Raw genomic sequence first — 16,164 nt, 5'->3', positions numbered from 1 at the left:
TTAATGTAGCAGAATATCTTAACAACTTTTGTAAAAGAAGTCCATACACAATTGACTTGTCCGCGCAGCGTAAATCGGAGTGCAGAACATTGTTTCACGCGCATGGAAATATATTTTCTTAAAAGCGTGCACGTGACTACATGCTTTATGCGTCGAATCCATTCGTGTAGAGACTAATAAATACAAACAAAACGACAACATTTTGTCCTAACTTCTAATTGTTTCAATACACGTTGTGATATGTTTACAAACATCATATAAAATCCGCTATTCCGTTATTCCATTCAATGTGGTGTGCTTTTCTTCTTCATTGAATGCAACCATTGCATCCAAACAAATGCGTTTGTTTTTTTCGGGGAAAAGAATATAGCATTTTAAAGATTACTTACGATTTGAGAGGATTCTGAATGACAGTCGCCATTTTGCTGCGAAACTGTAACCCAATACTCTAAATCTCAGAGCTGTTTGGGACCCCATGAAGAAGACAACCAATAGGGTGCTAGGCGCCCCGCTCCTTAACCAATACAATAATAGTATCCAGAAATCAGGCGTGGTTTATGAGAAAACTGTCAAAAGCGTTTCATAAAGACGACGACGCTTGATACAGTAGCTAGAGTACAACTTTATATTAATCTGTGATGTTGCACACATATTCAAATCATCACCTGTCACTAGTCAGTATAAATCCATTGGATAGTGTGGGTATATATATCGCCCGGAGTATGAAAGAGATATTTCAAGGAGTGGCTGCATTTCCTAGCAGGGAAAATAAAAACATGGTCAGTTGTCCTACTGTGTTCCTTTGTGCCTGTCGCAATCCGACCATCTTTTATTTTCTCAACATATACGATACTCTTCGTCCTTCAGTGGCATTTAGCAAAACAAATATTAATGTTATTAGAACAATGATATAATCATATGCAGTAGTGCAGTAAAATACAATAACATAGGGCAGATTTTGGTTTGATTGATATTATAGAAGCATTAATCAAACATGAAGGTTTGTTTACACAAGAAATTCATTACAAAGCAATGTTCTATCCATAACCTAAACCAATCACAACCTCTTCATCACTACAGACGACAGTCATCTCTGATACAATGTTACAAATGTTTCATTCATGAGAACGATGATTAAAGTTACATTTCGTTAGAGGAAACGATAGTGATTGATAGCACAAGCAGCCAATAGTGAATCCGCAAAGAGGGCCACCATTGTGAGCGATAAGCCAATGAGGGTTAGGGGCGGGTGTTAACTTGGTCACGTGGGTGCAACGTTGTAGCAGGTAAAATGAACTTTGTGTCAAAGCTCCGATGTTCAATAATATATTTGATCAACATCGTATCCTCTAATTACTACACGAATAACCACATTTCATTTTAAATATAGTAATGATTCATCATTCAAATTGTCTACGTACCACGTGTCTGTATTTAAAGGGCTTTTGTTAGCAAGCGAAATGGCTAGCCGAATTAGCTAACTTGCTAGCTAGCTAGCTACCAAGTACACAACACAGAAGCGAGTGACAGACTTCGTGTTGATGTTTACTGTCCGGTATTTGTGTCCATAGCAATAGCAGGGATGAAGAAAGGGAATTGGCGTGACAGGGGCAGGGACCGTAGGCGACTCGGTTACCGCTCTGACTGGCAAAGGGACAGGACACAGGAACAAAGGTAGGATGGTGACCATGTCTCTCACGACCACAGGTTGGTTGGCCCTAATTATGTGTAAACTACCTTATTTACAGCTCGTTTACTTGATCTATCAAGTGCCCGGGGCGTTCTTGGGCCATTAATCTTAATTCAGTGTATGTTATATGATCGGAATTACACGTATTCCTAAACTCTGTTATAATCCTGCCCGTGTGTTGTTTTACCGGTGCAATGATGGCATTGGGCTCCAGAGTGGTGCAGCGGTCTAAGGCACTGCATCTCAGTGCTAGAGGCATCACTACAGACCCTGGTTCAATTCCAGAGCTGTTTCACAACCGGCCGTGATTGGGAGTCCCATAGGGCGGCGCACAATTGTCTCAGCGCCATTAGGGTTAGGCCGGGGTAGGCCGTCATTGTAAATAATAATTTGTTGTTAACTGACTTGCCTCTCCTCTCTGGTCCCCAGGTATGGCAGCAGTGAAGCAGGCCCCTCCTACAGAGACAGGACCCCAGAGAATAGGTCTATTTCTAATACTGCAGCCTCCTCCTCCTCCTCCTCCGCTGCCCCAGGTCAGTTACACTCAGACACACCTTTCTACCTGGCTGTAGAATGACTACTTATAAATCAGTGCGGTCCAAAGTGTGTCCCTGCACGTACAAGGACAATACAGACTCCGTGTCTTTATCGTCCACGTGTACCTTGTCCTTCCATCTCAGAGCTGCCGGGGTTCTACTTTGACGCTGAGAAGAACCGTTACTTCCGGCTGCTGCCGGGCCACAACAACTGTAACCCTCTGACCAGAGGGCTGCTGCAGGAGAGAGAGCAGGAGAAACACAGGGCCAGGATGATCACTGAGGACGAGAGGCCCAGGAAGGTACTACCACAGACGGGGAACTTTTGATGGTGGATCAGGGGCATTTGGTACCCTATCGAATAAAAAAAAAAAAAGTTTTGTATCTTATAGATGACGTCTCTCCTTCCCTAATTGAAAACGACAGCAGCAGCTCTGAAGGGCTTTTCTTGTGTGTTTTGTTTCTCCCTCCAGAAAGCACCAAGAGCAGGCCTGAACTCAGCTCTGTTGCTGCAGAAAAGACACCTGGGTCTGCTACCTGGGAACTCTTACAGTAGGTACGGTATCAAAAGTACACACACACGTACATACGTTATTGTGTCCCTTATGATTGTGTGTGCCCAGGCTGATCCATGAGGTGAAGGTGAGTGGGATGAGACGTCACAGACTGGAGGTCCAGAGCTCTGAAAGCAGCAGTCCCAACACAGACCACTTTAGACTCATAGTGGTGAGTTACACACACACACACACACACGCTTTCTTTTGACTTTTAAGAAGAACGTTGGCAATGGTTGACTGGTGTAAACTTCCTCCTGATTGCCCTCTTCTTTTCTCTCTTACTCCCCTTCCTCTCTCCTCCCCTTTTGTCCTCCCCCCTCTTCTCTCTCTCCCTCTCCCCCCTCTTCTCTCTCTCTCCCTACTCCCTCTTCTCTCTCTCTCCCTCATCACCTCTCTCTCTTCCCCTCACTTCTTCCTCCCCTTTCGCCCCCCCCTCTTCTCTCTCTCTCTCCCTCCTCCCTCTTCTCTCTCTCTCCCTCATCCCCTCTCTCTCTTCCCCTCACTTCTTCCTCCCCTTTCGTCCCCCCCTCTTCTCTCTCTCTCCCTCCTCCCCTCTCTCTCTTCCCCTCACTTCTTCCTCCCCTTTCTTCCTCCCCATCCCCCCCCCCCTCTCTCTCTCCCTCCTCCCCTCTCTCCTCTTCTCTCTCAGGGTGACTCTGCATGTGAGCGAGTGTTCACGGTTAACGACGTGTCTCACGGAGGCTGCAAGTACGGCATCATGAACTTCAGAGGCTGCAGCAGGGGCTCCCTGTCCGTCAAGATGTGTGACAACCTCTACTTTACAAATAGAAAGGTGAGAAGGAGAGAGAGGGCTGAGGATAACCTCTACCAACAGAAAGGTGACATGGAGGGGAGGGTTAGGAAGCATGCTGGATGGTAGGAATATCTACCCAGGCAACTTGAACACCTATACGCTAAACTATGTTGTCCCTGTTTTCTACCTGTTCTGTACCTGTGTTTTTTATATATATATATATATATATATATATATATATGTGTCGTCTGTTCCACCTATTCAGTACCTGTGTCGTCTGTTTCACCTGTTCAGTACCTGTGTTGTCTGTTCTGCCTGTTCAGTACCTGTGTCGTCTGTTCTGCCTGTTCAGTACCTGTGTTGTCTGTTCCACCTGTTCAGTACCTGTGTTGTCTGTTCCACCTGTTCAGTACCTGTGTTATAAACATGTTGTCTGTGTTTCAGGTGAACTCTATCTGCTGGGCTTCCGTCACCCACTCTGACTCACACGTCCTGTATCCGTCTTACACAGCAGACTGTGATGCTACTCAAAGTGGTTAATGACCCTGCTTCCTTAGCGGAGTTGCCAACAACCCGGATGCTTCCGGTGTTACCAGGATACGGCTAAATCAACCTTCCTTCTCAGCTGAAAGCCGAATGTGGGAACTCCACTCTGGTGTTTATTTTAGGCCTGCTACGTTAAGAGTTCATGACCCTGCCTAGTCACTCTAGTTTGTCTCGACGGGGGTCAAAGGTCCCCTCAGCATGTTCATATTCAGACCGTTGTCAGTAGCTGTACTTAAGAGAGTTGTTGGGTTGGTGTTTCCTTGACTCCAGTGTTCAGCCTGTGTCTGGTGGGCATGGCAGAGACTCCTGGCTGTGTCAGTTTACTACCAGCCTCGCTCTTCAGCAACTCCAACCCAGGTGACTTTTCCATGTGCTTCTTTCAGAACATACTATTATTATTTTCAGAACGTACTATTATTATTTTCAGAACCTTTTACTGTAATGTAATACTGTAATCTTCATATATTTCATGCTGAGCGCATTCGTTATTTCTCTCCTCTCCTCCTCTCTCCTCCTCCTCCTCTCTCGTCCACCTTTCTCCTCCTCCTCTCTCCTCCTCCTCTCTTGTCCACCTTTCTCCTCCTCCTCTCTCCTCCTCCTCTCTTGTCCACCTTTCTCCTCCTCTCCTCCTCCTCTCTCGTCCACCTTTCTCCTCCTCCTCCTCTCTCGTCCTCCTCTCTTGTCCTCTCTCGTCTTCCTCTCTCGTCCTCCTCTCTCGTCCTCCTCTCTCGTCCTCCTCCTCCTCTCTCGTCCACCTTTCTCCTCCTCCTCTCTCCTCCTCCTCTCTTGTCCACCTTTCTCCTCCTCTCCTCCTCCTCCTCTCTCGTCCACCTTTCTCCTCCTCCTCTCTCGTCCACCTTTCTCCTCCTCCTCCTCTCTCGTCCTCCTCTCTTGTCCTCCTCTCTTGTCCTCCTCTCTTGTCCTCCTCTCTTGTCCTCCTCTCTCGTCCTCCTCTCTCGTCCTCCTCTCTCCTCCTCTCTCGTCCTCCTCTCTCGTCCTCCTCTCTCGTCCTCCTCCTCTCTCGTCCTCCTCCTCCTCTCTCCTCCTCCTCTCTCGTCCTCCTCCTCTCTTGTCCTCCTCTTTCGTCCTCTCTCCTCCTCTCTCCTCCTCCTCTCTCCTCCTCCTCCTCCTCCTCTCTCCTCCTCCTCCTCTCTCGTCCTCTCTCCTCCTCTCTCCTCCTCCTCTCTCGTCCTCTCTCCTCCTCGCTCGTCCTCCTCTCTCGTCCTCTCTCTCCTCCTCCTCTCTCGTCCTCCTCCTCCTCCTCTCTCCTCCTCCTCTCGTCCTTCTCCACTCTCGTCCTCTCTCCTCCTCCTCTCTCGTCGTCCTCCTCTCTCGTCCTCCTCCTCCTCCTCTCTCCTCCTCCTCCTCTCTCGTCCTCCTCTCTCCTCCTCCTCCTCTCTTGTCCTCCTCCAGACCAGCCGGGGATGCTGTGTAGTTTTAAGATCTCTACAGCCTGGTCCTGTGCCTGGTGTCTCAACCCTCAGGCTGACAAAACATTTAGCACGGGTGAGTTGGAAACCCTAACCCTCCCATCATCTTTACCAATTGATTAGCGTTTTACACTACAATGTTGGTGATACAGGAGCAAGCAACAGCATTTTATACAATGTTCCCGACATGAAACCTCTCACTGAACCTTGCCTGTTCATTAATAATAACAGATTATATATATACACTGCTCAAAAAAATAAAGGGAACACTAAAATAACACATCCTAGATCTGAATGAATGAAATAATCTTATTAAATACTTTTTTCTTTACATAGTTGAATGTGCTGACAACAAAATCACACAAAAATGATCAATGGAAATCAAATTTATCAACCCATGGAGGTCTGGATTTGGAGTCACACTCAAAATTAAAGTGGAAAACCACACTACAGGCTGATCCAACTTTGATGTAATGTCCTTTAAACAAGTCAAAATGAGGCTCAGTAGTGTGTGTGGCCTCCACGTGCCTGTATGACCTCCCTACAACGCCTGGGCATGCTCCTGATGAGGTGGCGGATGATCTCCTCCCAGACCTGGACTAAAGCATCCGCCAACTCCTGGACAGTCTATGGTGCAACGTGGCGTTGGTGGATGGAGCGAGACATGATGTCCCAGATGTGCTCAATTGGATTCAGGTCTGGAGAACGGGCGGGCCAGTCCATAGCATCAATGCCTTCCACTTGCAGGAACTGCTGACACACTCCAGCCACATGAGGTCTAGCAGTAGGAGGAACCCAGGGCCAACCACACCAGCATATGGTCTCACAAGGGGTCTGAGGATCTCATCTCGGTACCTAATGGCAGTCAGGCTACCTCTGGCGAGCACATGGAGGGCTGTGCGGCCCCCAAAGAAATGCCACCCCACACCATGACTGACCCACCGCCAAACCGGTCATGCTGGAGGATGTTGCAGGCAGCAGAACATTCTCCACGGCGTCTCCAGACTCTGTCATGTCTGTCACGTGCTCAGTGTGAACCTGCTTTCATCTGTGAAGAGCACAGGGCGCCAGTGGCAAATTTGCCAATCTTGGTGTTCTCTGGCAAATGCCAAACGTCCTGCACGGTGTTGGGCTGTAAGCACAACCCCCACCTGTGGACGTCGGGCCCTCATACCACCCTCATGGAGTCTGTTTCTGACCGTTTGAGCAGACACATGCACATTTGTGGCCTGCTGGAGGTCATTTTGCAGGGCTCTGGCAGTGCTCCTCCTGCTCCTCCTTGCACAAAGGCGGAGGTAGCGATCCTGCTGCTGGGTTGTTGCCCTCCTACGGCCTCCTCCACATTTCCTGATGTACTGGCCTGTCTCCTGGTAGCGCTTCCATGCTCTGGACACTATGCTGACAGACACAGCAAACCTTCTTGCCACATCTCGCATTCATGTGCCATCCTGGCTGAGCTGCACTACCTGAGCCACTTGTGTGGGTTGTAGACTCCGTCTCATGCTACCACTAGAGTGAAAGCACCGCCAGCATTCAAAAGTGACCAAAACATCAGCCAGGAAGCATAGGAACTGAGAAGTGGTCTGTGGTCACCACCTGCAGAACCACTCCTTTATTGGGGGTGTCTTGCTAAATGCCTATAATTTCCACCTGTTGTCTATTCCATTTGCACAACAGCATGTGAAATGTATTGTCAATCAGTGTTGCTTCCTAAGTGGACAGTTTGATTTCACAGTGTGATTGACTTGGAGTTTAAGTGTTCCCTTTATTTTTTTGAGCAGTGTATATACATACACACACACACTGGTTGCAGGTTAGATTCTGGTAGCCAGCCTGTCTTTTCTCTTAACACTGGCCTGGTGGCCATTTTGAAAAGCTCAATTTTAGTGACCGTTTCCCCGTCTGTCTCCTGTGACCGTTTCCCCGTCTGTCTGCCGTTTCCCCGTCTGTCTCCCGTGGTCGTCTCCCCGTCTGTCTCCCGTTGCCGTTTCCCCGTCTGTCTCCCGTGGTCGTTTCCCCGTCTGTCTCCCGTGGTCGTTTCCCCGTCTGTCTCCCGTGGCCGTTTCCCCGTCTGTCTCCCGTGGCCGTTTCCCCGTCTGTCTCCCGTGGCCGTTTCCCCGTCTGTCTCCCGTGTCCGTTTCCCCGTCTGTCTCCCGTGGTCGTTTCCCCGTCTGTCTCCCGTGGCCGTTTCCCCGTCTGTCTCCCGTGGCCGTTTCCCCGTCTGTCTCCCGTGGCCGTTTCCCCGTCTGTCTCCCGTGGCCGTTTCCCCGTCTGTCTCCCGTGGCCGTTTCCCCGTCTGTCTCCCGTGGCCGTTTCCCCGTCTGTCTCCCGTGGCCGTTTCCCCGTCTGTCTCCCGTGGCCGTTTCCCCGTCTGTCTCCCGTGGCCGTTTCCCCGTCTGTCTCCCGTGGCCGTTACCCCGTCTGTCTCCCGTGGCCGTTTCCCCGTCTGTCTCCCGTGGCCGTTTCCCCGTCTGTCTCCCGTGGCCGTTTCCCCGTCTGTCTCCCGTGGCCGTTTCCCCGTCTGTCTCCCGTGGCCGTTTCCCCGTCTGTCTCCCGTGGCCGTTTCCCCGTCTGACTCCCCATCTGTCTCCCGTGGTTGTTTCCCCGTCTCACTCCCCGTCTGTCTCCCGTGGCCGTTTCCCCGTCTCACTCCCCGTCTGTCTCCCGTGGCCGTTTCCCCGTCTGTCTCCCGTGGCCGTTTCCCCGTCTGTCTCCCGTGGCCGTTTCCCCGTCTGTCTCCCGTGGCCGTTTCCCCGTCTGTCTCCCGTGGCCGTTTCCCCGTCTGTCTCCCGTGGCCGTCTCCCCGTCTGTCTCCCGTGGCCGTCTCCCCGTCTGTCTCCCGTGGCCGTCTCCCCGTCTGTCTCCCGTGGCCGTCTCCCCGGCTGTCTCCCGTGGTCTTTGTGTTCGTCTGTTGCCAGGTCTGTCTCGCAGGGTGATAGTGACGGACGCAGTGACGGGCAGGAGACAGACCTATGGCATCGGCAGTGATGTGCTGGCACAGCAGTTTGCCCTCAGGGTGAGTTAGTGGTGCCAAGGCATTCACTTAGACTCATTGTCACAAAAAGTGTAACCGACACTGGTGAGAAGCTGATGTTTCTGAAGTGTGTGTGTGTGTGTGTGATGAACAGATGGAGGGGCGCTTCTCAAACTTCTTTATTATTGACCTTCAGAGTTTTTAACAGCCCTTCCCCCTCCCTTATACCCCTCCCCCTTCCTCATTCCCCTCATTCCCTCCCTCATTCCCCTCATTCCCTCCCTCATTCCCCTCTCCCTCTCTCATTCCCCTCTCCCTCTCTCATTCCCCTCTCCCTCCCTCTTTCCCCTCTCCCTCCCCTCTCCCTCCCTCTTTCCCCTCTCCCTCCCTCTTTCCCCTCTCCCTCTCTCATTCCCTCCCTCTTTCCCCTCTCCCTCACTCTTTCCCCTCTCCCTCTCTCATTCCCCTCCCTCATTCCCCTCTCCCTCCATCCAGGCTCCGGTCCTGTTTAATGGCTGTAGGTCAGGAGAGATCTTCAGTATCGACCTGCGTCAGAAAGGCAGACGGGACCACAGCTGGAAGGCCTGCAGGTTCTCCCAGGACTCTGCTATCACCTCCGTACGAATACTACAGGATGAGAACTACCTACTGGCCGCGGACATGATTGGAGAGGTGGGGGACAGACAGATAGACTGGGACAGGCCCCACACACACACACACACACACACACACACACACACACACACACACACACACACACACACACACACACGGTAAAGTTTGCCTTCTCCAACTCTGTTTTACCTGTGTGTTGATATGTGCCACTGCAGATCAAGCTGTGGGATGTACGAGTAACAAAACCAGTGCGGAAGTACGAGGGTCATCATAACCAACACGCCTACTTACCCCTCCACGTCAACGAAGCTGAGGGACTGCTGATGGCTGGTAGGTTACAGGGCCTTACTGCTGATGGCTGGTAGGTTACAGGGCCTTACTGCTGGTAGGTTACAGGGCCTTACTGGCTGGTAGGTTACAGGGCCTTACTGCTGATGGCTGGTAGGTTACAGGGCCTTACTGCTGGTAGGTTACAGGGCCTGACGGCTGGTAGGTTACAGGGCCTTACTGCTGGTAGGTTACAGGGCCTTACTGCTGATGGCTGGTAGGTTACAGGGCCTTACTGCTGATGGCTGGTAGGTTACAGGGCCTTACTGCTGATGGCTGGTAGGTTACAGGGCCTTACTGCTGATGGCTGGTAGGTTACAGGGCCTTACTGCTGATGGCTGGTAGGTTACAGGGCCTTACTGCTGGTAGGTTACAGGGCCTGACGGCTGGTAGGTTACAGGACCTTACTGCTGATGGCTGGTAGGTTACAGGGCCTGACGGCTGGTAGGTTACAGGACCTTACTGCTGATGGCTGGTAGGTTACAGGGCCTTACTGCTGATGGCTGGTAGGTTACAGGGCCTGATGGCTGGTAGGTTACAGGGCCTTACTGCTGATGGCTGGTAGGTTACAGGGCCTTACTGCTGGTAGGTTACAGGGCCTGACGGCTGGTAGGTTACAGGGCCTTACTGCTGGTAGGTTACAGGGCCTGACTGCTGGTAGGTTACAGGGCCTTACTGCTGATGGCTGGTAGGTTACAGGGCCTGACGGCTGGTAGGTTACAGGACCTTACTGCTGGTAGGTTACAGGGCCTTACTGCTGATGGCTGGTAGGTTACAGGGCCTTACTGCTGATGGCTGGTAGGTTACAGGGCCTGATGGCTGGTAGGTTACAGGGCCTTACTGCTGATGGCTGGTAGGTTACAGGGCCTTACTGCTGGTAGGTTACAGGGCCTGACGGCTGGTAGGTTACAGGGCCTTACTGCTGGTAGGTTACAGGGCCTTACTGCTGATGGCTGGTAGGTTACAGGGCCTTACTGCTGATGGCTGGTAGGTTACAGGGCCTGACGGCTGGTAGGTTACAGGGCCTGACGGCTGGTAGGTTACAGGACCTTACTGCTGATGGCTGGTAGGTTACAGGGCCTTACTGCTGATGGCTGGTAGGTTACAGGGCCTGATGGCTGGTAGGTTACAGGGCCTTACTGCTGATGGCTGGTAGGTTACAGGGCCTGATGGCTGGTAGGTTACAGGGCCTTACTGCTGACGGCTGGTAGGTTACAGGGCCTTACTGCAGATGGCTGGTAGTTTACTGGGCCTGACTGCTGGTAGGTTACAGGGCCTTACTGCTGATGGCTGGTAGGTTACAGGGCCTGACGGCTGGTAGGTTACAGGACCTTACTGCTGATGGCTGGTAGGTTACAGGGCCTGACGGCTGGTAGGTTACAGGACCTTACTGCTGATGGCTGGTAGGTTACAGGGCCTTACTGCTGATGGCTGGTAGGTTACAGGGCCTGATGGCTGGTAGGTTACAGGGCCTTACTGCTGATGGCTGGTAGGTTACAGGGCCTTACTGCTGGTAGGTTACAGGGCCTGACGGCTGGTAGGTTACAGGGCCTTACTGCTGGTAGGTTACAGGGCCTGACTGCTGGTAGGTTACAGGGCCTTACTGCTGATGGCTGGTAGGTTACAGGGCCTGACGGCTGGTAGGTTACAGGACCTTACTGCTGATGGCTGGTAGGTTACAGGGCCTTACTGCTGATGGCTGGTAGGTTACAGGGCCTTACTTGCTGGTAGGTTGCAGGGCCTTACTGCTGATGGCTGGTAGCTTACAGTGCCTGACGGCTGGTAGGTTACAGGGCCTTACTGCTGATGGCTGGTAGGTTACAGGGCCTTACTGCTGATGCCTGGTAGGTTACAGGGGCTGATGGCTGGTAGGTTACAGGGCCTTACTGCTGATGGCTGGTAGGTTACAGGGCCTGATGCTGACGGCTGGTAGGTTACAGGGCCTGATGGCTGGTAGGTTACAGGGCCTTATTGCTGACGGCTGGTAGGTTACAGGGCCTTACTACAGATGGCTGGTAGTTTACTGGGCCTGACTGCTGGTAGGTTACAGGGCCTTACTGCTGATGGCTGGTAGGTTACAGGGCCTGACGGCTGGTAGGTTACAGGGCCTTACTGCTGATGGCTGGTAGGTTACAGGGCCTGACGGCTGGTAGGTTACAGGGCCTTACTGCTGATGGCTGGTAGGTTACAGGGCCTGATGGCTGGTAGGTTACAGGGCCTGACTGCTGGTAGGTTACAGGGCCTTACTGCTGATGGCTGGTAGGTTACAGGGCCTGACGGCTGGTAGGTTACAGGACCTCACTGCTGACGGCTGGTAGGTCACAGGGATTGCACTAACTTGAAGTCTCTCTGGATACTTGAAGACAAAGGCACCCAACTTGTACTGCACTGCCTCGGACGACAGATGATTGGTTAAAGGAAACGGATAATAAAAAGGAGTTAGATTTCAGTGCCGCCTTTGATGTTATTGATCATAAATTGTCATTGAAGAAACTCACTTGCTTTGGCTTAACATCACCCGGTTGGAGAGTCATCTATCCAATGGAAGCTTCTCTAACATCAGATATGTACAGTGCGGTGTCCCTCAGGGCAGTTGCCTTGGGCCGTTACTCTTCTCTATTTTTTTGCAAATGATTTGCCACTGGTCTTACACAAAGGTACAATGACTATGTATGCAGATGATTCCACACTTTACATGTCAGCACCCAAAGCCAGTTAGCTCAGTATTACTCGCCAACGTGCAATCATTGGACAAACTAGACGAGGTAAGATCACGAATATCCTACCAACGGGACATAAAAAAACGGTAATATCCTATGTTTCACGGAATTGTGGCTGAATGATGACATGGATATTCAGCTAGCGGGATACACGCTGCACCGGCAGGGCAGAACAGCACACTCCAGTAAGACGAGGGGGGGCGGTCTGTGCATATTTGTCAACAACAGCTGTTGCACGAAATCTAAGGAAGTCTCTAGATTATATTGTGATAAACTACAGGCCACTACTTGCCTAGAGAGTTCTCAGCTATACTATTCGTGGCTGTTTATTTACCACCACAGACAGATGCCGGCACTAAGACCGCACTCAGTCAGCTGTATAAAGAAATAAGCAAACAGGAAACCACTCACCCAGAGGCGGCGCTCCTAGTGGCCGGAGACTTTAATGCAGGGAAACTTAAATCAGTTCTACCAAATCTCTATCAACATGTTAAATGTGCAACCAGAGGGAAAAAAATTCTAGATCACCTGTACTCCACACACAGAGACACGTACAAAGCTCTCCCTCGCCCTCCATTTGGTAAATCCGACCACAATTATATCCTCCTGATTCCTGCTTAGAAGCAAAAATTAAAGCAGGAAGCACCAGTGACTCGTTCTATAAAAAAATGGTCAGTTGAAGCAGATGCTAAACTACAGGACTGTTTTGCTAGCACAGACTAGAACATGTTCTGGGATTCTTCCGATGGCATTGAGTAGTACACCACATCAGTCACTGGCTTTATCAATAAGTGCATCGAGGACGTCGTCCCTACAGTGACTACATACCCCAACCAGAAGCCATGGATTACAGGCAACATTTGCACTGAGCTTAAGGGAAGAGCTGCCGCTTTCAAGGTGCAGGACTCTAATCCAGAAGCTTAAAAGAAATCCTGCTATGCCCTGTGACGAACCATCAAACAGGTAAAGCGTCAACACAGGGCTAAGATTGAATCATACTACACCGGCTCCGACGCTCGTCGGAATTGGCAGGTCTTGCAAACTATTAGACTACAAAGGGAAGCACAGCCGCAAGGCTGCCCAGTGACACGAGCCTACCAGACGAGCTAAATCACTTCTATGCTTGCTTTCGAGGCAAGCAACACTGAGGCATGCATGAGAGCATCAGCTGTTCCGGACGACTGTGGGATCACGTTCTCCGTAGCCAACCTTTAAACAGGTCAACATTCACAAGGGTGTGGGGCCAGACAGATTACCAGGACGTGTGCTCCGGGAATGTGCTGACCAACTGGCAGGTGTCTTCACTGACATTTTCAACATGTCCCTGATTTGAGTCTGTAATACCAACATGCTTCAAGCAGACCACCATTGTCCCTGTGCCCAAGACCACAAAGGCAACCCAATTTGCATACCGCCTTAACAGATCCACAGATGATGCAATCTCTATTGCACACTGCCCTTTCCCAACTGGACAAAAGGAACACCTATGTGAGAATGCTGTTCATTGACTACAGCTCAGCATTCAACACCATAGTACCCTCAAAGCTCATCACTAAGCTAAGGATCCTGGGACTAAACACCTCCCTCTGCAACTGGATCCTGGACTTCCTGACAGGCCGCCCCCAGGTGGTGAGGGTAGGTAGCAACACATCTGCCACGCTGATCCTCAACACTGGAGCTCCCCATGGGTGCGTGCTCAGTCCCCTCATGTTCACCCACGACTGCAACACCATCATTTTCCCGGCATCAACAACATGCAATCCAGTCTTTCCTGGTTGAGGGTTGATGAAAGGTGCTTCAACACCTGCATTGCTTGCTGTTTGGGGTTTTAGGCTGGGTTTCTGTACAGCACTTTGTGATATCAGCTGATGTAAGAAGGACCATATAAATACATTTGATTTGACTAACTGCTTCTCTCAAGAGTTTTTATGAGAAATATTACTGTGATGATAAATTCCAGATAGCCTGTATGGGTGTCAGCTCAGACCACCCATACATACCCAACAAGACATACCACCAGGGGTCTCCAAGTCCAAAAAGAATTCACGGCACAAATAGAACCCCATAGAATACCAAATAGAATACCAAATAGAACCCCATAGAATACCAAATAGAACCCCATAGAATTACCAAATAGAACCCCATAGAATACCAAATAGAACCCCATAGAATTACCAAATAGAACCCCATAGAATACCAAATAGAACCCCATAGAATACCAAATAGAACCCCATAGAATTACCAAATAGAACCCCATAGAATGACCAAATAGAACCTCATAGAATACCAAATAGAACAGTATTGTAAAGAGCCATGATCGCATGGAACTCCCATCTCCAATTACTCAAGCAAACAGCAAAATGACCTTTAAAAAAACGGATTAAACAACATCTCATGGAACAGCAGCGGACACACCTCATTTTGTTGTATTTTAAATGTGTGCGACTGTCCATCAGTGTTTTTCTACTTGTCTTGTTTTATATATTTATATTTGTGGACCCCAGGAAGAGTAGCTGATGCTTCTGCAAAAGCTAACGAGGATCCGAATAAACATTTAAGAAAAGTGCCTGCTAAATTACTGAAATGTACATGTCAAATGAGAAAAGAATGACAAGTATCTTGCCCTGTTCATTTGTCTTCTCCAGTGGGTCAGGACTGCTACACCCGTCTGTGGTCTCTGGGAGACGGCCAGCTCCTGAGGACTATCCCATCTCCCCACCCTGCTGGAAAGGACATGATCCCCAGCGTGGTCTTCTCTTCTCAGCTAGGAGGCAACAGAGGCCTGCCTGGTCTCCTCATGGCTGTCAGGCACGATCTGTACTACTTCCCTTATAACAGTGACTACCAGGAGGGAGGAGGGGTAGTGACTGAGGCAGCCTGCTAGGGGAGGGCTTGACTGAGGCAGCCTGCTAGGGGAGGGCTTGACTGAGGCAGCCTGCTAGGGGAGGGCTTGACTGAGGCAGCCTGCTAGGGGAGGGCTTGACTGAGGCAGCCTGCTAGGGGAGGGCTTGACTGAGGCAGCCTGCTAGGGGAGGGCTTGACTGAGGCAGCCTGTTAGGGGAGGGCTTGACTGAGGCAGCCTGCTAGGGGAGGGCTTGACTGAACCTTTCTTTGCAAAGTAACTGGAATGAAGGAGACTCTTACTGCCTAAAGTTATCAGCCTGGATCTTTAAGACTTCAAGTGGAGATTTGGGTCTGACCGTAGAGCTGCGAAGTGGAGAGTTGGGTCTGACCGTAGAGCTGCGATGTCGAGAGTTGGGTCTGACCGTAGAGCTGCGAAGTGGAGAGTTGGGTCTGACCGTAGAGCTGCGAAGTGGAGAGTTGGGTCTGACCGTAGAGCTGCGAAGTGGAGAGTTGGGTCTGACCGTAGAGCTGCGAAGTGGAGAGTTGGGTCTGACCGTAGAGCTGCGAAGTGGAGAGTTGGGTCTGACCGTAGAGCTGCGAAGTGGAGAGTTGGGTCTGACCGTAGAGCTGCGAAGTGGAGAGTTGGGTCTGACCGTAGAGCTGCGAAGTGGAGAGTTGGGTCTGACCGTAGAGCTGCGAAGTGGAGAGTTGGGTCTGACCGTAGAGCTGCGAAGTGGAGAGTTGGGTCTGACCGTAGAGCTGGGTCTGACCGTAGAGCTGCGAAGTGGAGAGTTGGGTCTGACCGTAGAGCTGCGAAGTAGAGAGTTGGGTCTGACCGTAGAGCTGCGACGTCGAGAGTTGGGTCTGACCGTAGCGCTGCGAAGTGGAGAGTTGGGTCTGACAGTAGAGCTGCAGATGGACTGCTGGAACATGGATCCAGTGCTCTACTATATTTGTCTACCAGTGAACCCTGAATTATGTCCACAGAAACTGCAATTCATCAACTGCTATTATTGAAGTTGTTTTTTTTGTCTTTATAATAATAATAATAATAACGGTAATTAATCATGTTTATACGATTCAAAACAATGTATTTTATCTATGGTGATTGAATGGATGGCTTGGAATTATTAAAAAAAACATAGCATTGTCAACAGACCTCCACATAACC

At 50.5% G+C, this 16,164-nt stretch overlaps 2 protein-coding genes across 5 annotated transcripts in view; one reads left to right on the top strand and one right to left on the bottom strand.

Annotated features, from left to right (window-relative positions):
• The window catches only part of dpf3 (D4, zinc and double PHD fingers, family 3), a 50,999-nt gene extending 50,525 nt beyond the window's left edge, over positions 1 to 474 (bottom strand). The window contains exon 1 of the mRNA XM_036984636.1: positions 390 to 474. Coding sequence (XP_036840531.1) covers positions 390 to 421 — 32 coding nt within the window. The 5' untranslated portion in view covers positions 422 to 474. The remainder of the gene's footprint in view (positions 1 to 389) is intronic.
• A 150-nt stretch (positions 475 to 624) lies between these two features.
• Positions 625 to 16,151, top strand: wdr21 (WD repeat domain 21). 4 transcript variants are annotated; one of them, XM_036984633.1, is made up of 14 exons: positions 625 to 779; positions 1,572 to 1,674; positions 2,120 to 2,223; positions 2,371 to 2,528; positions 2,700 to 2,782; positions 2,850 to 2,952; positions 3,433 to 3,576; positions 3,982 to 4,031; positions 4,361 to 4,440; positions 5,497 to 5,589; positions 8,432 to 8,529; positions 8,983 to 9,159; positions 9,318 to 9,432; positions 14,795 to 16,151. In XM_036984633.1, exons 2-14 carry the CDS (start codon positions 1,583 to 1,585, stop codon positions 15,031 to 15,033), a joined length of 1,536 nt encoding a protein of 511 aa, XP_036840528.1. In that variant the 5' UTR covers positions 625 to 779; positions 1,572 to 1,582; the 3' UTR covers positions 15,034 to 16,151. The 4 variants fall into 4 exon arrangements, with proteins under 4 accessions (XP_036840528.1, XP_036840526.1, XP_036840527.1 ...); XM_036984631.1 differs by lacking the exon at positions 625 to 779 and adding an exon at positions 1,208 to 1,286; XM_036984632.1 differs by lacking the exon at positions 625 to 779 and having other exon boundaries at positions 1,302 to 1,674.
• The last annotated feature ends 13 nt before the right edge of the window (positions 16,152 to 16,164 follow it).

This window comes from Oncorhynchus mykiss, chromosome 8, assembly GCF_013265735.2.
Source record: "Oncorhynchus mykiss isolate Arlee chromosome 8, USDA_OmykA_1.1, whole genome shotgun sequence".
NCBI classification, from domain to species: Eukaryota; Metazoa; Chordata; class Actinopteri; order Salmoniformes; family Salmonidae; genus Oncorhynchus; species Oncorhynchus mykiss.
The sequence above is the reverse complement of the archived record's forward strand: the minus strand, read 5'-3'. Positions and strand labels throughout refer to the sequence as shown.